Raw genomic sequence first — 24,994 nt, 5'->3', positions numbered from 1 at the left:
TTCCTATGTGTTCTTGTCATCGGTGTGCTTATTAAATTGTGTTGTCATGCTTTTTAGTGGTGTACAGGGAGACCGACTACCCAAACTTAAAGATTGACATACAAATATTATTTTCCAGAGTAGTTCGCTGTATGTTCTTGCATTATGTTAGTTTTGTCAGGTTTTCTGTGCTCTCAATAATTGGAAAATGAAAAAAAAAAAATCGATAGTGTTTTTTTCAGTTTCAGTCACATAAGTGCCTTGATGAAGATAATCCACATGATTTGTACATGTGAGCAGTTTTTTTTTCTATTTTTCCCTTTCTTTTCTTGTTTTGAATGTGAGCCATCTGTTAACTCCTGTTAATAGTAGATACAAATTGTACGTGGAAACCCCTGTATAATGAGTTTGCTTAAGAGGAGGTACTGTTTTTGATGAGGTGAATACCGCAGTCCCGATTTTCCATCACTGTGTTTAACTTGTCTCTTTTTTAGTATGTTAGCAAAAAGAGATACTGGTTAAAAAGATGTAAAATGGTTGGTCCTGATGGCCTTGTTAAAATGGGGTTTGCCTGTATATGTCTTTGATACTCAGTAGTATTTTGCGTCACTGAATCAAACCAAATGCCCTAGTCCTTTTGAAAACTTGTTCACATTTTCCCGTGTTCCAATATTCCTTCAGGGCATGGTGGCCAAATACTGATGCTGACACATACAGAGAATTATGTGAAGAAAATTGAAGTGTTGGAACACACACACGTCAACTTGTACACTGTACTCCTGATGAGGTGAAATGGTGTTTTCCACAATGACACGTGATATTGTTGTACATGCAAATGATGAAGTTTCTTTGAATAAATAAATGGTGAAATGTGTATGGATCTGGGTTTATACTTCAGTTGGTACATGCATTTACATTTCTGTACATGTCTAAACGTACAACCATAAAACCAGCAGTTGTACTACTGTAATTAAGTGCTTTTTTCCAGGCAGTTGAAAAATCAAGCCTAATTTCTCTGTATTTTCCCCTCATTTACAGCATTTTGGTTAAAACTACTAATGGAATGATGAGACTTCAGTTGTTGTTTTATCATATATGTAGCATTTACTTCAAATACATACATCATGAGCATCAGCATAGAATTTTATAATCTGCTAACAGTTTGAGACACTGACAGATCACGTACACTTCATAATTAGCTGAACTTTTGACTGTATTCCCAGTGAGATCCATTCATTCTTATGAGAAGAAGAAGGAGTCATGTGATTATAAAGAGTGCATCTTTTGGTGCTACACTTTAACTAGGCATGCAAGAGTCTTACCTCCCTACTTATACATTAGTCTTCAAAGATTGGGGGGGGGGCAGGTACGGGACTACCTGTACCTGCATATGACCCTGAAAGTGCAATTTTGGTATTTCCTGGCTTGCAAATCATCATAAATATTTTAGAATTATTTTTTGCAAATATAAATCAACTTGAAAGAATTGTGAGAAATGAGACAAGAGGGAAATACAAATCGTACATAGACAATCACAGTGTAGTGCATTGCTTCCAATATCACAAGCCAAACATGTGGACATGACACCCTGCAATCTGAACATTATCCACTGCTCATCATAAAAAAATTAGAAGACCATACACAAAAACAAAAGCATCTGGGGGGTGTTTCATAAAGCTGTTCGTAAAGTTATGAACGACTTACGAGCGACTAGTGATCAGTTCTTGTGCTGAATTATGGAAATTCTGGTAAGTATAGCACATAGAACTGATCACCAGTCGCTCATAAGTTGTTTGTAACTTTACGAACAGCTTTATGAAACACCCCCCTGGAACCTACCATGAGAATTTTCCTACACATCATTATTGGAGAACACACAGATTTGATAACTTGTCCATACAAGCAACTAACCCAGGCAATACTTGAATACTGGTAGAAAAGATATACATGTACATGTATCAAGTACATATGTGACCCGCGACAACGGTTTCAGGCAAAAGTCGCAAGAGCAAATTCCCTCCTAGGCGGGTTACAAAGATTTTGACCATTATTTTTGTCGATTTAGGTTTTTTGCAGAAATCGAATTTTTGATATGTTTTCTACATCTACACTAAATTTCAGAGCATAAGACTAAGTTATTCCTATCGAAAATGGAATTTTAAGCACCCTATGTTGGATCGCACTCGTCAGTTTCGAGCTTCTTTCGAACGCCGCGCCAATATCCCCAGCGTTGCTACGGCGCATGGTCTCGCATGCGATTGGCTGGTGCGTCGCATACATTTACATAATTCGGCTTTCGGAGACACATTACCAGTTACAGCGTTTGGGGAATGCTTTGTCCACGCGTGCACGATTACATGCTCCATTGTTCTTTCTATAGTGGTTTATAATACGCTCTGTAGGCGTGCTCTTCGTTTGGCTTTCTATCCAAACTATTCTACCGCAATGTTCGACAACGGAAGTGAAACAAAAATCATGTAGCATGACATAATCGTGTGAAAAGAAAACTAAATATTCTCACATGTGTCTACTTGTACATGTAGTAAAAATTATGACAGCAGACTGACTTAATGGAAGGTAGATGAGAGGAAAGGAGCGGTTACATGTGACCAATTATATTCAAGTACTACACGTCAAGATCGCACCAAACATACGAGTCGTGTTTGTTGCATGTCTTTTATGCATGTCTTGAAAAAACAAAACAAGCAGGAAGCGTGACCCTTGCCAGCACTAGCAATTTTCTCCCTTCAAAAGGGTCGCCAATGAAAAAGACAAATCAACCACAATGAAAACGCGATGTGTAAATGTGTGGATTCGCCACCGCTCCTGTTACATGCACACGGTCATGGCATGTGGATGCCATTGCGTAATGCGTACACCATACACAATGAACTATGTACACCATACGTGCAATTATCGTGTTCGCCATCTTGAAAGACGTACTGGTAAACAAACCCGAGCGAAATGCATTGTTTTTTGGCTCCATACGCTAAGCTCCGAGGAAGGTGCCCGGGAAATTTGACTCTCTCAGTGAGCCAATCAGAAGGTGATGTGGTTGCTAGAGGTGGAGCTTAACATCGATTGGCACCATCGTACGGATGGGTGATTCTCCCCTCGCATCGCCGCTCGGACATTGTCTTTGAGAAAGAGGTGAATCTTCAAAGCCTGTTTTCTCGCAATTTTGTCAGGCTAACAACTTAAAAAGTGCATTTTATTTCTCGTTCTATGCCCACTTATGGTGCCGAAGAATAGAAGTGTTTTATATCAATGCAAAGCTTAGGAAATGGGCTATGTGATTCAGTGAAAAAATGAATTTTCAAAATTCCCGACTTTTGCCTGAAACCGTTGTCGCCGGTCACATATGCCTATTAAACACTGATCATGAGGACTAATGGCATACAAAGTTGTGTCTGTCTCATGGACCGCTTTACACAGACAAAATATTTTTAAAAAAGCATGGCATGGGTAAAGGAAAAATATGATGTGATCCCAACTAGCAACCAATGAATTCTTTTCGCTGTGATTATGAACAACAACAGCAACAAAAATCAAACAGTTGCGCACATTTGTCAGACAGAAAAAGTGACCCTCTGGTGTGTTCTTGGACACTGTAAGACATCCATGCTTTGTATCCTACCTTTTTATTCTATTGCACAGCATAAAGGGCATAAATTCAAAAATTCAGATGCCTCCTTACAGACAAGGACAAACTGTAAAGTTGTCTCTTTTGTCCATTATTTTCATTGACTCCCTACGCCTGGTGACGGGTAAGTAATGGTCTGCACAAGATAATCTGATTACCTGTACACCAATATGTTTCTGTTCCACATGTGTACAACATCAAGCTGTGGCGTTCAAGTAAGTTTCACTGCTGGAAATATGCGATGAGTAATACGGTTTGATAATTCCGTTAAAGTGTATTCAGTAGTCCTTCATACATTGAGGGTAGATAAAGCTAGTAATGGGCTGGTTTGTTAACTCGCAGACCTTCTTTGAGACCTCTGGGTTTGAGGTAAACTTCAAAGATGCAAAGTGGATTGTAATGACAGATACAGTTATTGACAAGAAGCAGGCTAAATGTGTCTGAGCTGACTTTGAGTACAAGAACTAGTCTGAAGCTGCAATAAAGAAGGTGGCAGCTCATTGCATTTATATATTTCCATATACACTCACATACGATAATTACCAATTTCATGAATTCGGATAATTACCAATAATACGAATTCTGCAATCAGTTATTTCTTTCTACTTCTTTTCTACCATAAATAGTTCATTATGCATCCATTTTGACATCAGCTTCGCAGTACCCATCACATGAAAATGTAAATTGCATGGCTGTGTATTAAAAAATCTATTATACCATTGCACTACACTGCCACTGAACATTTGAAGATAAGAAGGAACTATTCTTCATGTATTCATAGTATGAGAGAAACTTCTACTTGATGAATGAAGTCTATGTGTCATGTGCACAATTAAGTACTTGTGCTGTGGTGTAGTGTATTCTGAATTATGAGCAACTTGATCCATTCTAAAGCAGCACAATACAAAGACCATTCTGGAATCGAGATTGAGATTGAATTACATTCATGGTGGGGGGGGGGGGGGGGGGGGGGGAGGGGTATTATTGAGTCGAGTTCATTCAAAACGCTTTCATTTACTGGAAGGTGGTGTCTTCAGAGAAAGCCCCGGCAAGCCTGAAGTCATCCTCCACGAGCACGCAGTACATCCTCTGGGGCGTCGGCTTGGAGTATGGCGCAGGGCGTGGCGTCACGTTGCGTAGGATGAACTCCCTTCCCGCCGGCCGCGGGAAGTCGGGCACGGAGGAGGAGGAGGAGGAGGAGGAAGAGCCCGGCACCCTCTCTTGGTGAGGACTGTCAAAGGATGAGGCCCGCTGGGTCGACGGGTTGCCAGGCACGTCGTCACCATTCTCATCATCAGGCAACATGTGAGCCGACTGGAAACAAATATTGATTTTAAAAATCAATAAAATGAGTTTGATCAAAGTTTCATTCTGTAAACAATAATGTGACTGACATGAAATATTTCAATTTTTCTAGCATACTGCAAAAATGCTTGGATTACCTCGTTTATGAGGAGGGGGTAATATTTTACCATGAACACCATGTATCAGTAACAAGTGGAAGGAATATTGTCATAAAACTTCACTGTTGTGTTCTACTAAATATTTCTACATTCACTCAATACACAATTTTATTCCAGTTTCATTCCCCTTATCATCATATAAAACAAACTTGTTTTGCATGAATGTCAAGAGAGTTTAGCATGGAAGTCAAGGATACTTCTCTCTCACCCGCTGTGCTGCACTGAAGAGCTTGTGAATTATGCCACCCACTGCGCCCCTCCCAGCCCTGGGTACGACCACCTCCGGCTGCTCCTGTAGTCTGGTCACAAACTCCTCCAGCTCCTGTAGGGAGCCAGGGGCAGGCTGGTCTGCTCCATTCTCACCGGAGGGGAGGAACTTTGCCCGGAGGGACTGGTCCCGGGCAATGATGATTTCAACCAGACCTATCTGCTTCACCAGTTCCTGCCATTGTTACACAAAATGGCTTCAGCTTGAAAACCTCCAATAACAGAGTTTGTAACATTTACTGATTCCAACAAGATGTGGTATGCAAGTTTCTGGCCATTTTCACTCTTGTAATTTATTCAGTACAAAAGTTTGGCATGCATGAATTTTTCTGCATACATGCATTATACAAAACCAAAATGACACAATAAAAAAAAAAAACTGTGTTAGACTATGAAGCTGAATAGTAATCATACAATATGTATGCTATGTACATTTATTTTCTACGTTTCTATGTTGATCCCCTGACAGAAGTACGGAGGGGAAAAAAAAGGTTTTACAATCTTTCCTTTCCCAAATGATTTGTGATGGTGACCAAAAAATTTAGTGTACTACCACGTATAGAGCCCAGTAGTTTTGTAACATTTGATCCCCAAAAATATGGAAATGTTTTCCTTCAAAAAGATACAGTAATCTCAACTTTAACGACTAAAATAGTCATACTATCAACAATTTGTCATACAGCATGTTTGTTGAAGATATCTAGAGCAATGTTAAAAGACATGGACTTGAGGCAGTTTGTGTATTTTTTGTAGGGACATGGTGCAGTGGTCTACCAAACTGAAATATTGTAGAGGGATTTACATGTCTATTAAACAAACCATCCCTCAAACTGAGCAATCATACAACACATTTTGCATAGTCATCAACTCCATAAATATTAAGTAACTAACAAGCTTCTCTTGGAACACAGTTTTGCTGCCAAGACTACATGACTTACAACTTTTGAAAGAAAAACTTTGGGTGTTCTTGGATGATGAGACTAAGTAGCAAAGTCAGATAAGGGCCCAGTTCTCACCTCGTACTTCTTGATGTCCTGGAATGGGCGCCCTCGTGAGACGGGAGGCAGTATTGGGGGAAGTGAGGCTTGAGGGAAGGAACTTTCTCGGCACCTGGGAACACAGAGAGAATGGGGTGGATAGCATCAATTCATAACAGGAGTCTGTTGCCATGGTTACCTAATGATACATTCCACTTAATCAGAATTACAGTCTGAGAGAAGGAATGATGCATTCTCAGCAGAATTAGAAGAGAAATTTCCCTGCAACTACAACGTAACTTGGAGTGCCTATCAGAGAATACTGTCATATTCGTTGCTTGAGAACTATCAACTACAAATATGTAACATTCAACCTTGTATTTAATGGTTCATCTTCAAAGAGACATAAGAGTTGTCCATGAGACTGACAGAAAAGACAAATCCTCTGTAAAATCATACACATAATGGCATTGCTCTCACACCTACAACCTGTTATACTTTAAAGCCTACTCCAGTTACATGACCCAACAGGCCTACTCATGTCCACTGAACTCTAAAATTAATAATGATAATAATAATAATGCATTTATATAGCGCATTTTCCATTAACGTACATGTTCAAATGGGCTTTACCAGGACTTTGATGATTGATATTAATGGAACAGGTGAGTTTTTAGATGTTTTTCAAACATGGAACATGACTTACAAGTCTACTCCGGTAACATGACCCACCAGCCTACTCTGGTCACATGACCTACAAGTCTCCTCCGGTCACATGACCCACCAGCCTACTCCGATCACATGACCTACAAGTCTACTCTGGTCACATGATGACCTACCAGCCTTCTCCAGTCTCTGCAAGGAGGCGTGAACGATGACAGGGAGGAGGTGGAGCACCAGTTCAGATGGTTTCAGGGATGCCAGGAAGTGGAGGACTTTCTCTGCCTCCTTCGTGTCGTCAAAGAGTCTCTTCTGACGGTGGGCGGGGACAGGCTTGGACTGAGACCACACCTCCTGCCACGTGTTGCCTGGCAACTGTCCAAAGTAGAAGTAGGATGATAACCAGGAAATGTTGAATGTCAACTTGGAGAGCACAGATTTGTAGGGCAAGAATTACCTTATACAATATACTTCGGGGCAAGTGTGAAATGTGTTCATTTGAGTACATGTAGCTGCTCCAACAGTAAGTAGTTGCTCAATGTACTAAATGACATTATCATGTGTTTTTTCATACACCAAGGGATCAGCTCTGCCTACATCTGACGAAAAATTCTGCATTTCTTGCTCTTCAGAAAAATGGCCTCTATGAAATAAGGGAAATGCTCTTGTCAATAACATTTGCTATGTATCTATTAAACTCTCTTTATCTGTATCCTTATATTTGCCATTCCCTGAATGATAACCAAGTTTTATATCACGTGGTCCTTTTGATTTCCTACAAATGATAAAATAGAAAAAGGTAAGCATATGAACTTTCTCTTGTCTGACCTGCATTCGCTGGCTAAGCTGACCTCTGACCCTTCCCTCTGACCCCTGCTCATCTGCCGGCATGAGAGGGTCATCCACGTCCACCCAGTCCCTGGGAGAGTACCAGCGGACAAAGTCTTCTAGGGCACAGCCAGGATTGGCTGCCTACAGAAGAACAAACAAAAACAAAACTCTCTCTGGTAACTTGGTAACTCTTCAATCAAAGAATGTTCACAATGAAAAAGCACACAAAACAAAACACTTGAATTTTGAGAAATTCACAATTGCCCTGACGTTTGATACTTAGCATAGTTGTCAATCTCGGCAGACTGAACATATATGGATGCACTCTAAACAGAACATAGTTCATACAGAACATGCAATAAGATTTCAGAAAAAAAAAAAGAGAAAAGTCTCTTGGAAATATTTTTTTCTTTACCTGGATGAAGAACAACATAAAAATATGCCAAACAAGATGAAATATTCCATATTTTTCTTCTCCTTTTCCTTCTTCTGGGAAAATAAAAAAAAATATATAAACATAATAAATATGGTAAAACATAAGCCAGTTGTTAGATCTGGTTTATACACACACATCTTGGTCCATCTATACCTTGAAGGACTCCATATCTGAGAGCAGACAAGCACTCTGCATCTTGGCTCTAAGTTCCATTCCCTCAGACGAGGTCCCTAGCTGGGCCAGGACCTCGGCATGTTCCTCCAGCATGTCCTCCGTCATGGGCGCTGGGTCCTGCAAAAGTTCCAGACCAGACCGTTACTGGTTTTTATGAACAGTCAGTACCACAAGGTCCAGGACCAAGACCAGGAACAGGACCTCTCTATATCTCATCAAATGTGGAACAGCTGCTAATGGTTACAAGTATTTGGTCCTACAGGTCCCAAACCCAAGATCTAGAACAAAACCTCTCTATATTTTATCAAATGTGGGAAGAACACTATCCTGTTTCTTGCATGAATAGTTCTACACTTCTACAGGAAAATCACTGAAAGACCATTCCATGCAATTGATTGTTTCTATACCCTTTCTCACTCATATTGTTGGTTAATGACTATGTACGAGGTACAGAAACACGTAGAATTTGACTGGATTCTGAGACTGCATATAAGGAACTTATTCCCTTGCTGAATGTGCAAAGAAGCGATATGAGCATGTTCTCTCACTGTGAGTTCTTGCAGAAACTCACGAAATAAAATGTTCTTTGTATGAGTTACAGAAACATGACTTAAAACCAGATTTGCATCAAAGAAAATTGCAAAAATTGAGCAACATATCAGTAAAATTTGGGCAAAGTCTACAGCTCTTACGACATTTAGGAACAGTTTAAGGAAATAATCCAGCATATGACCCCCAGATGCCATATTTTGTCACATCACTTTGACATCTAATCACATTACCACAGAACTGGCCATTTTCATCTTGCATAGACATTTACCTAATTCTCATTTTTGTATGAGAAACATTTCCTTCAGAGCTCTGCTCAAAATAAAACACACATAATGTTTTTAAAAACATTCTCCAAGACAATATATGTGACCGTGCACCTCAAAACGAACATAAAGTCGCACACACTGATTTTGCGTGAGGACTGAAAACAAGTGAAATGGGTCAACGTAGCCGAACTTGACTTTTTCATATTTTCTGAAAGAGCGGGTCTTCATTTACATTATGCTAAAATTTGGTATCATAAAACGGGCAGGAAAGTGTGTTTTTTAGCAGTTTATCTCGAACATTTTTGATAGAATAGTGTGATTAGGTGTGTCTTCAGAATCCCTTTTTCATTTCTGAAAAACCTTGTCCACACTCTTCACTTTCAACTCTAATAACTTTTGAAAGGATAGTGCCACTGCTTTGAAAGTTGGCATTAATTATGGACAGAATGTGTTAATGAGGCATGCTTAATTTCAGTTTAATTTGATAATCCCTTCATTGTTGTTACTGTGGTGGTTTACTTCCTGTTTTTTGTCCCATTCATCGCACAGCCAGCACGGTTTGGTAAAGATTAAGCGCTTGAATAGACACTGTACTTCAGAGCCTCTTTTCTCAGTTCACACTTTTCCTGAGTTTGTGCTTTCTTTCAAATATTTAGATAGGTTAGGAGAGTCCATTTGATTTGAGTTATACATCATTTTAAAGGTTAAAGTCTGCTCTTTCAGAATATGGTCATAACTAAAATTGCATGTCTGGCGACTTTTTGTTTGTTTTGAGGTGCAGTGTCACATATAATGTTGACTTTTTTTTAATCCCAATTCTATGGGCTCGTACATGTGTCTGTGTTTCAGAGCTAAACCTGGCCAGCTTTTCATCAGCTTTCAGCTATTCAGCCAAACTTGATCTACTGTGAGGTTAGCAAAATCACTCAGGTGTAGCAATGTGCCTCAGTATAACAGGAAGGCCATGGTGACACAATAGGGATTAGGGGGATTAGGTAATCTCAAGCCATTGACACAGTGTCCAAGCATTTATGCTAATGGCCAAGAAAAGCACTCCAGCTTGTGTGCCAAATCAGGCAAACAAAGCACAGTATAGGTTATGTAACAATCATTTGAATTGTCTAGGATTCTTGCAGTCCCTTACAGGCAGAATAGAAGACAAAATATGACAGACCTTGATAGCGATGATGACAATGATGGCATAATATAGAGAAATTGTGAAAAAGAACAACACAGAAAAGAAAAAAAAAAAACAGAGGCAGACACAAGATAGTGAAGACAGTGTGAGAGACAGAATGGCAAAAAGGAGGTAAAGAAAGAAAAATAGAGAGGTACATTGTATGTTGCTAACAGAAGGAAAAGATAATGCTACAGAAAGATAGATTGATACTTGGAAAATATATACAGACATTCATACAGACAGGCAAATAAATAGATAGATAGGTAGGTAGATAGATAGATAGATAGATAGATAGATAGATAGATAGACAGATAGATAGATAGATAGATAGATAGATAGATAGATAGATAGATAGATAGATAGAGATAGATAGATAGATAGATAGATAGATATATGGATAGATACATAGATACATACATACATACATACATACATACATACATACATGTAAATAGATAGATAGATACATGTAGAGAGAGAGAGAGAGAGAGAAACAGAGACAGACAGATAGATAGATAGATAGACAGACACACAGACACACAGAAAAAAGTGCGAGAGAGAGAGAGAGGCAAAAGTTAAGAAAAAAAAGTGAAAGAAATATAAAAAAGGTTGCCATCATTTACCTGGGTGATTGGAATGTACAAAATTTCATTGGTGTGTAACAATCTCAGCTCCCCACAGGGTTTTAATCTCCCTTCAGGTTTGACATCTTTCTCAGACTCCTTCTCCTCCTGCTGGTTCTTCTCGTTCCCTACATCCTTGTTTTCAGCATCCTCCAGGGAAGTGTCCATTTGTTCATCTTCATCGTCACATCACATACAGAAAAATTGAGGATACAATGGGTCATGTGTGCAAGGATCATATAGCTCTACAATTGCAAAAATTACCTTTCATAGGTCAGTACCGTATCTTTCATTAATTACCTCCACCTAGGAAGGAGGAGGTTAAGTGATCATGGGTGTTGGTTTGTCTACTGGCAAAGTAATTCAAAAAGTCGAGTACGGATTAAATGAACCTTGCATAAAAAGTCAATATTGACACAATACACAACTCATGCAATTTCGGTTGTGATCCAGGATTTTTTCAATGGATTTTTGAAGGATTATTCAACTTTTGGCATATAAAGTCAACGAACTTGGGTTCAAGCTGTGCGTATTAGAGGTCTATATATGCACACTAAAGCGCATGCTCTGCTCGGGCAAGGAGCCGTGCAATGATGCAAACAAACTGCTTCAATTTTGAGAAATTGTATGCGGAAATGAGTTGCTGGCTTGGCAGAGGTCTGTGCTCTCCGAGTGCTTTCCTAGTTTTGTTGAGTACTTTCAAAATGGTCTGGATCTCTACATAACTCCTGCCCCTGATAAATGACAACAAACAAACAAAAAGAAAATAAACAGAACTAAACATTACCAATTTTAAAATTTTCTGACAAAATTCAATGCAATCTCTACAGAGAAAAAACATTTGGTGGACTGGAATTGCCAAAGTAATGTCAAACCATTCACGGTCTTGATCTGTTTGAGTACCTAAATCGGGAGCAGACTCTTTGGGAGGTGTGACATCATCACACTCAAAGAATTCCTCTTCGCTGTCGTCACTCTCCCCGCTCCGAGATGACGCCGCCCGGACCACTCTCGTCACCCTTTCGCCCCCAGAGGAGCCCGGGGCATCCTCGATGTCAACGTCAGCCGAGTTCTTCCTGGTCTCTCTGGCGGATGCATCGTCCATAGCAACGGATGATGAGGCTTGCCTCTTCCGCCTCTCTTCCCTGGCCTTTTTACGCTCGATGCAGCAGTTGAGCATCTGAAACCCAAACATAATGAAAACATGTAGTGCTCACTATGTTTGTATGCAGCCTACGCACGAGATATTGCAGCCTACGCATGAGATATTGCGTCCTTCAAACCAGTAGATACACATACTGTACAGTATAACATACATTCTTTTATGTAGTCATTGAAACACTATTCATTGAAAAAATATTCACAAGGGGATTTGTATGTTATGCATACAGACAATTGATGGAATAAAGAATTTTTCTATGTAAGAAGAATTTAGGTACAGTTAGCTGATGAGGAAAGAAAATGCATAATGATGTAAATTTGAATTAAATAGAATGATCTCTGTAGCTTTATTACAGGAAGCTTTATAGAAGGAGATTGTCAAACGACAGAATTAAAGTAATATATGATTTTTGAAGGAAGGTGTTTGCATGGTTTTATACATAAAATACACTCGGTTTGCGGTTCACCATGTGTAGTCCTTAGAAGGACAGTTGGAATGACAGGAGAAAGGAAGAAAGAAAGGTCGGAGAAGAGGTGAGGAGTTGAGTAAGAGTATTCTTTCTGGAGAGAGTGTAGTCCTGAAAAGGACTGTGATTCTTGAACCAAAAAGATAAATGAGCTTAGGAAAAAACTCAACGTTTCGGACAGTTGACTGTCCGTCCTTGAGTTTTTTCCTAAGCTCATCTATCTTTTTGGTTCACAGTCCTTCTAAGGACTACACATGGTGAACTGCAAACCGAGTGTATCTTAAAGTAATATATCACATAAACTGACATACATGATTTTTCAGGACACAAGTTTGAGTTTTGAGAGTCTAGACTGAGCAGACTACATCCATCCACTTTTAATTAGATGACATGGATAGCAAAATCTCACCTGCAATTTCTGATGGAGTAAGCAACATCCCATGTTTGGAGTGGAGGAACCAAGTCTGGTAATCAAAAACAAATGCAAGAGGTAGAGAATGGTTATGCAATTTATTATCTCTCACATTGCTTTGTTTGCACATTGGTTACAGATGTCTTAGAAGCAAATTGTCGATGAATAGAGATTTTGGTATACACCTTATCCCCTCTGTGTCAAGATGCCCCCCCCCCCCCTTCTGTTGGACTGTGGGACAATGCCATACAGAGTGGGCTTGCTAGCTTTACTTGTAGGTCAAGCTTGGACAGATTTCTGAATGATGGTGAAAAAGTTTGGTAAGTTAAGGCTACGTACCTGAGCACAAAAAGTGTGAAAAGACATAGATACACAAGTAACTACGCTGTACAGTAAGTCCATGACCATTCCACTTCAATTCATCAACTCTGAATGATTCAAGGGGAATCTCCAAACATAATTGTGGATTTTGCGAATGCAGAAACATCAGTAGCACACATTTATGACGCTTCAGAAAAATCATAGTAGTACACACCACATACACAAACACACACACACACTCACACACACATATACACACAAAAAACAACATAAATCAAATCAAAATACCCCAAAACAAAGGATAAAACTGACCCAGTAATGCTGTAGTTGTTTTCCAAGCGATACCTCATCTCCAGAACAAACTCGTGCCACAGATGGGCCACACCCTTTAGGCCACCATGGCTGTTGTTGACCACACACATGCACACAGCCAGCTTGTAGGTCAGGCTGGACTCTGGGGATGTCTTGAAGTGACGGTACCTCTCCTAAACAAAATTTTGATATCAATCTCGTTTGCATCAAACTTGAAAACGATAATTTTCATCGTTACCTGTCTCTATGACTACTCCTCTCTTTTCAACCATCCAAAAACAAACAAACAAATAAACAAACAAAAATAGTCAGAAGAGAGAAATTCACTCAGAAAGTAATACAAATGTGAAAATGAGTCTTTCTTATTCACTGTCTCATTAACATATGGATGACGAGGGCAGCAAAACAGCTCACATCACATGAAGATTTAACAAAGTCTATTACATTAGGAAAGAAGGAGTTAACAAAACAAAAATGCTCAGTTACAATGCACAGAGCATTACTATGTACAAAGAATCCTCCCCCCCCCCCAAAAAAAAAAAATACAAAAAAAAATAAACAAACACACAAACAAAAGCTGCAATCTCCATAGCTTCCTAATATCAAATGTGAATGAAGGCACTTGTAAAACTGTGATTGGTCGCATCAATATGTAGTGGATTTGATACCTGGTTAAGACCAGCACTATACAAAGCTTATATACTCAAACCTGTCCTGAGTGGCCACTCAAAGGAGACAAAAAGAGTGGCCACTATAGACAGGTGGCCGCCAAGGCAGGTTTGACTTAAAAAGGAATGATTTAATCACCTTGTTGTCGAAGTCTTTTTCTGTCTCCTCACTGGGCGTGGCCGTGTTTTCCCCAGCAGGAGTGGAAGCCGTGCTGGCGTCAGGAAAGAGAAACTGATAACGGAACGAGCAATGAAAAGAAAGACAAGGTAACAAAAAGCTAAAAACACGAAAAGATATGGAATTCCTGAAGTAATCACGATGCAACCAAATTACTTTTAAAGTGGACACTTCAGACCACTTTTTCTTTTTCTTTTTCTTTTTCTTTTTTTCGCTGAATCTACAATGAGATTTGCAAGTTGTTGATTTTTCACAGACTGTCAACATTCACTTGGCTGTGTCTACCCTGGCTTAGGGTAAGTTGGAAGCTCTTAAAGGCACTCAATCGTGGCGAGTGGTACATGTACGTGCGGCACGGAGACGAACGCAACACGCTGCCTCCCCCATTCTGTATCAAATGTAGTGACCCCGAATGAGAATAGCGTTGGCTCAATGGGTCAGCGAACAACACGCTAACCTACAAGAGCTCTATGCTATAAATCTCCTAACCCAAAATGGCTGTCCGAGCGAGCCACGAGAGCTTCCGAATGGACGCAAACTCTCAGTGCGCATGCGCATGAAGAGAGGCCAAAAGAGCCACGCGTCTTCTGGCCTCTCTCCTCCAATCACCGCAGCTCGCGGTGACAATGTTTGTGTATGATGCGTACACACACACGCACACGCACACACGTGTCTCAGTGGCAGCATTGTCCCAATGTTTATGGATATAGCACCGAGTCTGGCATTGTGCAATTGCATGCACAAACTTCGGTCGTTCGGAGTTTACGTACCATAAGGGATGGCGATCGGCTGCCTTTAATATGTGACAGGCAACTGCTGCAGATTGATGGTATTAACAATGAATCAAGTAGTTCACCTCGATAGGGCATCAAACTTGCTTAAGACTTGTCTGGCATAGCAATTTGTGATGCATGCAAACTTGATGTCTACCGTTGAAATGTATTCATTAGGTACAGCGTACATGAGAAGTGAATGAACAGTTACTACAGTCCTCAAAAAAATAAAATAAAATGGAATTCATAAATTTACATGCATGGGCAAACCAGCCTATCGGTAATTTTTCCCAACATTGAGTAATTGGTTTTTTTTTTTTTGTTTATCTGTTTGTTTATCTGTTTTTATAGTTCACAGTGACATAACAGGTCACTAGATTCTGGGTCCCACTTCAAAAAAAGTTGAGTATGATAGCAACTCTACCTGGAATGGTAATTGTCAGGGTAACAACAAGAATCCAGCTTCCTAATTGACTGCTGCTATGAGAAGTTGCCATTCCAGCAAGAGTTGCTATTCAAACATCTTCTATCAAATGGGGCCCTGGAGGGCATCACAGGACTGGTCTCCTTACCCCTAAGATATCATTCAGGATGCCGATAGGAATAGGAGCTTCCAGTCTGGCTGCTTGATGGCCCTGGGTCCGTAGCCTACGCTGGGCCGCCTGGGCCCTACTCATCACTGAGGACAGCGTGGGAAACTGGACCCGGGCTGGGTCGGTCAGCCGGTGCAACGCAAGAGTGACCTGCTCCGAAGTGTCTGCAGGGGAAGACAACGATGGTCGTAGCTGGTCAAGTTTTCTCAATTTGGTTCCTCCCGCATTTTGTTACTTCTCACTCAAAGTGGATTGTGTTGAGGGTTAACATAACTGTGAAACAGCTGAATTTCCATTCTTTCATTATCAGTCAACATAGTCTCTTTTGCAAGTTCAGTGTTGTAAACTGAATCTAATGAAAGAATAATCATTCATATTAGAAAATCAATTCTTGAATTTCTGATCTTTGATGAGAAATTCTTTAATTCCTGAATATTTTCCAGATGGTATTGAAAAACCCTCTGGAGACCTCTAAGGTAGCTGACTTCCTTGGTGGTAGAATCACTCCAAACATCTCATAGGCTAACTGATGCCAAATACAGCTGCATCCTATACTATACTGTCTTATCTACGGTATATGCCATATATTTAGTGAGTGTAATTTTTTTGTGAACATCCCGACAATTTTGCAAGTGGTCAAATTCACTCTCATTGAGTGCAGTTATGAACAGAAAAATGTATGCCAGCATGTCACACTCATGTCAGGATCAGAGTGAATATTTTTCATTGTTAAACTTGCAAATATAACCCGAATCGCAAAATTCACAAAACCCCTTAACCCGTTGAGGACGAGTCCCGAGTATACTCGGGCAAGCGTCTATGGGAAATGCGTGTTGTAGCAATATCAAACCGTCCTCAACGGGTTAAATATACGGCATAAATGGTATCTAAGGTAGCCTCGTTGGATGCTGCTACTCTTCTCTTTGGAGAGATTGGCCTTTTTCTTTTCTTTTCCTTTCACCACCATCATGACTTATAGAAGCTGCAGTAAGGCAGAAAATTTTTGCTTCATCTGTAGATGGCCACTCAACCAGATACACAAAGACAGCTTTATCCCAAGAGACACTGGGGATAATTTTGTCTGTTTCTGCTGAATACCACCATTGCTAGGAGTTTTGAATCCTGGGAAAGGTTTGCCCTTACCATCATCATCTTCCTCGAAGGCCGGTCTCCCCAGGAGCTGGTCTACCGACTCCTTGCTGTGCGCCAGTTTGGTGAAACCTTTCAAGTACTCAGCTGATGTCAAGATAATGTCGATAATGGTAATAAGTACAATGGGATTGAGAAGGAGAAGAAAAACAAAGAAGAGGTATAGGATGATGATGAAAAAGACAAAGAAGAAACAGAGATGATGATGATGAACAAAAGTGAGAAAGAGGAGAAAATAGAAAATGAAATGAAATAAAACTTTCTAATTTTGTGTTTAATTCTAATCACATTTTCAATCCTTCCGTAATTTTGCTCTCTTCTTCTCAAAAACAAGTAAACATATCTGAAAAGCATGAAATGGTGGTTTTAGAGAAAATTTAACATCGTACCTACCTTCTGCCACCAATCCATGAAATCTTTCATGAGTCTGTTTGACAATACCCTTTTGATCAATTCATATGAAACATAGAGTTCACTTTTATATGTAACATGTGAAACTGGCAATGCCAACTTCTGCATACCTCATGTCCGTATCTTTGTGTTTTCAAAGCTTACATAGTCTGTTGCACTACTACAGCAGTGATTTGATGCCATACCTAGGAGGCTAACAGGGTTTTCAGTCATGTGAATCCTGGCAGACCACTGGGGAGCTTGCACGGGATCCAAATCTCTAGAGACGACAAGGACATAACAAACTCACATTAGCCACGGTCACACTGGCAAAAGATCACAAAGTTAGGCCTACAGATCGCAAAGTCTTTGTAATCTTTGGTCGTCCGTCCACACGGGCAGCCAAACTTCTCAATGTTTACGTTCACAAAGTTTAGGTTACTGGTGCATGTGCGCAAGAAAGACGAAAGAGCACGCCATCTGATGGCTAATGATTGTGAGGTAATAATGTACACAGGTGCAAACCAATGAGGCATGACCTGCAAGAAAACCAAAGTTTGTCATGTGACCAGTTCACTACCTGTTTGCGAAGTTTCAGTTGCTAGCATTTACACTGCCCAAAGATCAAGAATATTGGCAGGGGTCCAGGAAATTTTCCTAGTTTGAGTGCCAAGTTTTGCTGGCAGTTTGCTGTCGCACTGGCAAAACTTTGAGATCTTACAGATCAAAATTTCTAACTTCGCGATCTTTTGTGTTTGACCACGACTATTGACATGATTAATGTCAATTTTCAAAGCAGTAGCAGCATCCTTTCAAAAGTTATTATGGTTGAACATGAAGAGTATGTTAAGGGGCCTCTAAGACATACCTAATCACACGACTCTACACAAAAGTGTTCTTGAAAAACTGCTAAAAACAGGGCATGCACACGTTTTTCTTTTTTTTTTCTCCAGGATAGCCTCTTCGGTGTTGCCACTGTTCTACCAGAGAGCTCTGCCATTACCATTACCCTAGCGCAGCCAGATACCCATTTACACACCTGGGTCGAGGACACAGTGGGTAAAAACATCTTGTCAAGGATGTAGGCACTTGGCGGGATTCAAACTTAAGATCTCTGATTAAATGTCAAGAGCCATACAACTCTATCTACTATTCGAAAGCGCCCCATCTAAAGACTCTATTTGAATGCTCTACAGTATGGAAAAAATCAACAAACATATTGAATCCAACCTCCCCCCCCCCCCCCCTCCCCCCATACACACACACACACACAAACAGACTCACGAGTAGACATCGTTGTCGCAAATCATGTCCTCCGCCGTAGAGGGCCATGTCGCTGCCAGGTGAAGCGAGCTCACGGGATCTTCCACTGCGCCGTAGGGGAGGGCAGTAAAGCCTGGATAGCCAACGTCATCATCATCACTGATGACATCCACATCTGGGAATGGGAAATAGTCAAATGGTTCAAAGGGCATTGTAAATATAATTTCTGATCTGTATCCATACAGTAAATCAAACAGTTTCATGAAGAAGTGCACACTGCTACATTACTAAAGCTAAAATAAAAATTGTCAAAATTTCAGATATCACATCATTTTACAGTCATACATACATGTACATACATATAAATATGCATAGAGTATATAAATTGATAAAAACACACACATATGCCCATACAAACATACAAATATACATAATGTAGTATATATGCACACATAAATACATGGATTCATACATACATACACATATAAACATATATGAATGCACACACCACACACATGGATACAAAATAACATACAGACAGTACACACACACACGAACACACATTACATATCAGAGGGCAGTGACTGTACTTGCTGATGGGTCAAGCCAGCAGAGTCCTTACCTGGGGGAAGGAGTGGCCAGGCAAACTGTGTCCAGTCTTGAAGGACGTAGGTGAAGCGGACGGCCACCATGACCTGAGGGGCCGGCGATACTGGACAGGCCTGAAAGAAATCATGAACATCAAATCTCATTTTATCATCACTTTCACTTCCAGCACAATTACACTGTAGTGTACTGTAAAACTAAAAAATTTTGCAAGCATGAAACTTTCACGAATTTCACAAGGAGAAAAGACTCGCAAAAGTAAAATGCAACCTCCCACAAGTTTAACCCATTGAAGACGAGTCCTGAGTATACTCAGGCAGGTGTCTACGGGAAATCTGTGTCTTGGCAAAATAAAAACGTCCTCAACAGGTTAACTTTTGGCCACAGCTAACTCCCAAAATGGCCTCAACAGTACAGCAGATATATTAATGTAGTACCAGTACTAAGCAAAACATTACAGCACTGTTGCTGGCCTTTTGTTATTGTTGTTTTTGTATTTTGCAGTTCTGGTTTTCATCTGCGCTTAGGGTAAAAATCCGACTGCAACACATTTCAATTTCTCAAAAAAAGATTTGGATATATGAAACACATTCATGATAAAATGCTGTTATGACTCTTAAAGATATGAATTATTTCATTTGTATTGTTTCATTCTGGGCATATCTACTTGACATGATTATATCTAAAACATTTGTTTGTTTGTTTGTTTTTAACAAAAGGGAAATAATGATGGACTCACAAGTTTTGATTTGAAGATATTGACTAGTCCCTCCAAGTGGTTGTATTGGTGTGGAATCTTCTTCAGGTGGACAATGTCAAAGGTTGTGCGGACCCCGGGCGCCTCGCAGACACCTGTGTACATCCTCCTCCACTTCTGCTGCACTTGGGCAAACATGGGCACTGTGCTACAAGTAGGCATGTCAAGCAAAAAAGATGGAAATCCCGAAATTACCAAGTACCACGACATGCAAATGAAAAGGCATGACCATGACAGAAAAAGTAACAGGAGTACCGTTCATAGTAGTAGTAATAGCAATAATAATAATAATGATGATGATAACAATAAAAACGATGATAACATAACATTTATAGCAATGCATGATGATAATAGCAATATAAAAAGTATTATTATCACAACGATAATAATGCTGAAAAACGAAAAAAAAATAGTCTGCATGGCCTTCGAATTCGAAGAATGGATGCCCAGAGAGAAAATGCTGCCCCCTCCCCCCTCCCTACATAATGTGCAAGACATGGAAATTTGAAAAGCATCCAGTGCTATAAAAACATCGTTTTAAAATGGCATACAATGAATATTTCTACAACATTACCATCATCTCATATTCAAAACCAGGCTTCATTCGGATCACAAAAATAACCACCACATGGAGATTTCATTTTAGTGACAAATGTAATTACCATCTTTAACCATCCAATCACATTCAATCCCTGCAAACTGAACACATTTTTCTGGCAGCAAGTCTTACCAGTTGGTGTTATTGACTGCGATGGTGAGGGAGCTAAGAAGGAGATTGCATTTGCTTTCACTCAGGATGGCCGCTGAATTGGTTGCAGGAGAAAGGACCACAAACTGCCTCAAGCCAAACCTGTTGTAAGGGAACAAAATAGGTGTAAACAGCTGAAGACAAGGCTATGCATCGCATTCAAAGAGGAGACACAACATAAAAGCCACCTCAGAAACCAATGAGGTCCACTCACTACATGCATAATAAGGGCGTCGATTCTTGAATGTGAAGACAATGTCTATAATACAAAGCTACCAGAACTACTGTAACACTAACAAAGCCAATAGGTGATAAGATCACTGCAATGGGAAATAGTGTATGTACTGTATGTCTGACAAACGTTCAAAGTGTTCAGGTACCTTTGCTACAAATGTATCTTGACATCTTGCTGTGGGCAGAAATCAACACATCACTCAAATCTATCAGTCAAGTCACTAATGAGTAATACTGAACAACATCAGAACAATGAAGGCATCTAAAATAATGACATGTTTGTCAATCAGATATCAGTTGGATTCTGGTATTTCAACTGTAAAGGGTGTACAGTGAGTCTGCACTCTTTGACTCTTCCTTGGCTACTGGTAGGCGAGCAAGGTGCGCTGTCCCCCATGAGGGGTAAGCCTAACACAAGTACCTCACTCTGTGCACCCCCAGAGAGTTACACGGCGTGTGGTGAGTATGCACTCCAGTAACTAAGGGTGCACCTCATGAGTTCGACACCCGCAAATCATACAGCCCACAAGTCATACAGCCAATGAGTTCAATACTAAGCAAACAAGGCCAATGAATCTGAAACTAGGCAAACAAGGCCCATGAGATGGACACATTAAGCCCTGTAATGTAATGTCGAACTCGTGGGTTGTTATTACCTAGTGTCAAACTCATAGGCCTCGTCAGCTTAGCGTCAAACTAATGGGTTTTATTTGCCTAGTGTAGAACTCATGGGCTCTATGACTCATGGGCTCTGTGACTTGTAGGCTGCATAACTTGTGGGCTGTATAACTCATGGACCTTTATTCAATGTCAAACTTGTGGGCCATACGACTAGTGGGTGTCGGTCTCTTGGGATGACAGCATAACTAACCATCTAGTATTACTATAACCTCTTTTGCTCACCATCGACAGAGGCAGTGTGCTCTGGGGGGAAAGTCGTTCCCCGATACCATCATGTCTTCCATCGGCTGTGGCAGTCTGTCTGTCAGGAAACACAGAGCAGATACAAGATTAATATGATAATAATTAATAATTCACAATATCTATTAAGTGCTTATCACATGAATATATCTCTATGTGTTGAGAAGAAAGAGAAAGAGGAAAACAGAAGGTACAGTTTCACAAAGTTCAGACATATTTAACAATTATGACCTGCACATGCTAACACATGCAACTATTGGATAAACAGATTTCTGGCAAGTAAAAATCTGATAAGTAAGAAATCCGCTTGCCCAAAAGTTGGCTTGGAGCAATGCTTTACAGCTCATCAAACCAACATCTGAGGTGCATACCTCTTAGAAAGCCAACTTAACAATGGCAGAGATCTTTTAACGCTCACAATGAGCACCTGTAACCACTCGAAAAAGTACAAAGTACAAATTGCATCCCCTGTTAGGAAACACCACAAAACAAATCCTAATTCAGTTGCAGAACAGGCTTTGATGAGAAGCACCGTGGAAGTAGAAGTAGAAGAGGTAGAAGCTCTTACCATCATCATCATCCTCCCCTCTCCCTCCTTCATCCTCAGACTCCTCCTTGTCCTCTCCTTCCTCCTCCTCCCCTCCCATCTTGAGGCGGTGCTCGGAGATGGTGAACCGGAAGTCTGCAAAGGAGATGTTCTCGGATCGCTCCTCCCACACACCAGAAGTGAATTCTCCCTGATGAGATGTTTAAGTAAAAGGCATGCAAATTTTTATCTTTCATTGATAACTATCAAGAATATATAAATTGTGAAGTGGGTGTACATCAGTATAGGAATCATCATGTAAAAGCAGTGAACAAAAAGCCCTACTTGACATCAATTGGATGGATTCAAGAACATGGAAATACAGTACACCAGCAATAGTTTGAAATATTATCATGAGGGATCTTCTCTTGCATGATATATTCTATATACGATCTGAGCTCCATTGTGGAGCCATGGTATATTTAATTTTTTTTTTTCAAATCTCTAAGATTTATAATGTTTGTTTTATGTTACCGTTGTCTGGGGCAAATTATTTGTATAGGACCCCAATTTTTTTTTCTCTCTCTTCTTTCTTTCTTTAAAACAACAACATATATTCTAGCATTTTGAAGGGCTGCTTCATTAAGTTGATATCTTTAATAATACAAGGTTCAAAAATACCTATTGAATGCATGGGATGTTTACAAATTGCAGGGAAAATCTAAGAACATTTTTATTTGTACAGACAGTAATAGCACCTTGCCCTTACCATGCATGCACCCTTTTGATGCATTTACAAAATATAGAGATTATAGGTACACTCCAGGATTTTGGTATTGTACTGATCTAAATGTTTTTTATAAACTCATAAAAGAACTTAGTCATCTGGGCATATCAAAAAAGTCAGAATTCTGTGATATTACTTGTTATTTGCATGGAAATTTATGCAATGCTCTACAAGGGATTGTATTCCAGACATATGAAGGCATCTGTGCACATGATAATCTGGTGAATGCAGGTTTCTAGCTGCTGGTACCTTTCGTAGAGGGGGCCATTTGGTTGTAGAAGTTAACCTCCAGTCATGGATGACTTGTTCTAGCCGTGCTATGAATCTGCATTTCAAAGCCAAACAGATAAAATTCATTAGATATATTCAAAGGAACTGATTACTAAATGAGTGATGACAATGAATTATTCACGCATTGATGAAGAAGAGAAAACCTTACGGCGAATTGACAAATTCAGGGCTCCAGATCATTGCAAACAAAGCAATTCAATTCAATAAACATATCGATGGTAATTACACCAATTTCAATGACAGTGCCTAATCCAACATGGTGTGCGATAGGATCCTTTAAAAAAAAGACACACAAAAAAACCAAAACAAACAAAAATGAAAATGAAGACTGTTGTTACAACATGATGGAAACTGTCGCTTGAACTGAAATAATTTTCAGAACTTCTTTTTCCACCTTTCATATTTGTGATATCAAATACAGAAGTACTACTACCAGACATTTAGATCTTCGGGAGAGGGTACAATTGCACGAAAGTATCAACTATCAACAGATAAATTTTGGCAATTTTTGATATACAGTGTAAAGTGCATGTTAAAGGTTTCCTCAACATTCAACAGGCTTATGTCTTGTAAATTTATGTAAATGTCAACTAAGAAAATGTGAAAAGGATGACACTTTATAGGCCATAGACCGCGGTCTAGATTCTATAGACTATATATTTGAGAATCCAAGTAGGTATAGATCTAATTAGACTATGTTCATGTGAAACATTGTGAAATGAAGGTGTTTAGTTACTTAATACTGTATAGTCATGATAGTGTCTCTCATTGCAATATTACTTAGATCTAGTAGACATTGTACTTTCTAGTGAGTCTGTAGTCATTTGTGTCACCTTTCTACTGCACTGACTACTGTACTAATAATAGTAATACTAATAATATCATTGGTAGCTCTACTAGGACTTTCTACTGCATTATTGGGTGCCCACTGACCACAAATTAACTGATTAAACATGCATATTACAGTGTTTGTACATATGTACAATGTAGGTAACTCTGTCTGTCTCTATCGTCTATGTTGATATGCTCCTGACTAAATTTACTTCATGTAAATTTACTTCATCTAACGTTATGTACTTCTTTGCACTAGAGCGCGGCTTAGGCAACTTCACAGCACACAAAATTGAACGTTTGGGACTGGGACTGGGTGTTACTATTCATTCGTGAAGAACTGCTGTTTAGTCAGCGATTAGCTTACCTCTCCCATTCTGATGCTGTGGTGAAATCTGTGATCTCGAACACTTCGGATTCCTGTGTAAAAATAAAATAAATAACAATGTATTAACAACGACATGACTACTACGCCTATCACGACCGGCGTTGTTTACAAATGCGAGTGCCGACATTACTCACCTCAACGTCATCCGCCATATTTCCCGACTTTGA

The 24,994-nt window shown here is 39.8% G+C and overlaps 1 protein-coding gene across 1 annotated transcript; it reads right to left on the bottom strand.

Annotated features, from left to right (window-relative positions):
- Positions 1-4,636: 4,636 nt before the first annotated feature.
- On the bottom strand, positions 4,637-24,979 carry LOC139709008 (rab3 GTPase-activating protein catalytic subunit-like). Its single transcript, XM_071620976.1, is given in 25 exon segments — positions 4,637-4,936; positions 5,294-5,527; positions 6,369-6,389; positions 6,391-6,424; positions 6,426-6,462; positions 7,169-7,364; positions 7,818-7,961; positions 8,410-8,547; positions 11,052-11,227; positions 11,934-12,231; positions 13,089-13,143; positions 13,725-13,897; positions 14,532-14,624; positions 15,916-16,100; positions 17,080-17,172; positions 17,682-17,755; positions 18,760-18,913; positions 19,361-19,460; positions 20,084-20,249; positions 20,832-20,951; positions 21,987-22,065; positions 22,573-22,741; positions 23,567-23,642; positions 24,807-24,859; positions 24,962-24,979. Coding segments are annotated over 25 exon segments (3,186 nt in total).
- Positions 24,980-24,994: the final 15 nt, after the last annotated feature.

Source organism: Diadema antillarum, unplaced genomic scaffold (assembly GCF_040938485.1).
Source record: "Diadema antillarum isolate AM-2024a unplaced genomic scaffold, OU_Dant_1.0 seq00001398_RagTag, whole genome shotgun sequence".
NCBI classification, from domain to species: domain Eukaryota; kingdom Metazoa; phylum Echinodermata; class Echinoidea; order Diadematoida; family Diadematidae; genus Diadema; species Diadema antillarum.
The sequence above is the reverse complement of the archived record's forward strand: the minus strand, read 5'-3'. Positions and strand labels throughout refer to the sequence as shown.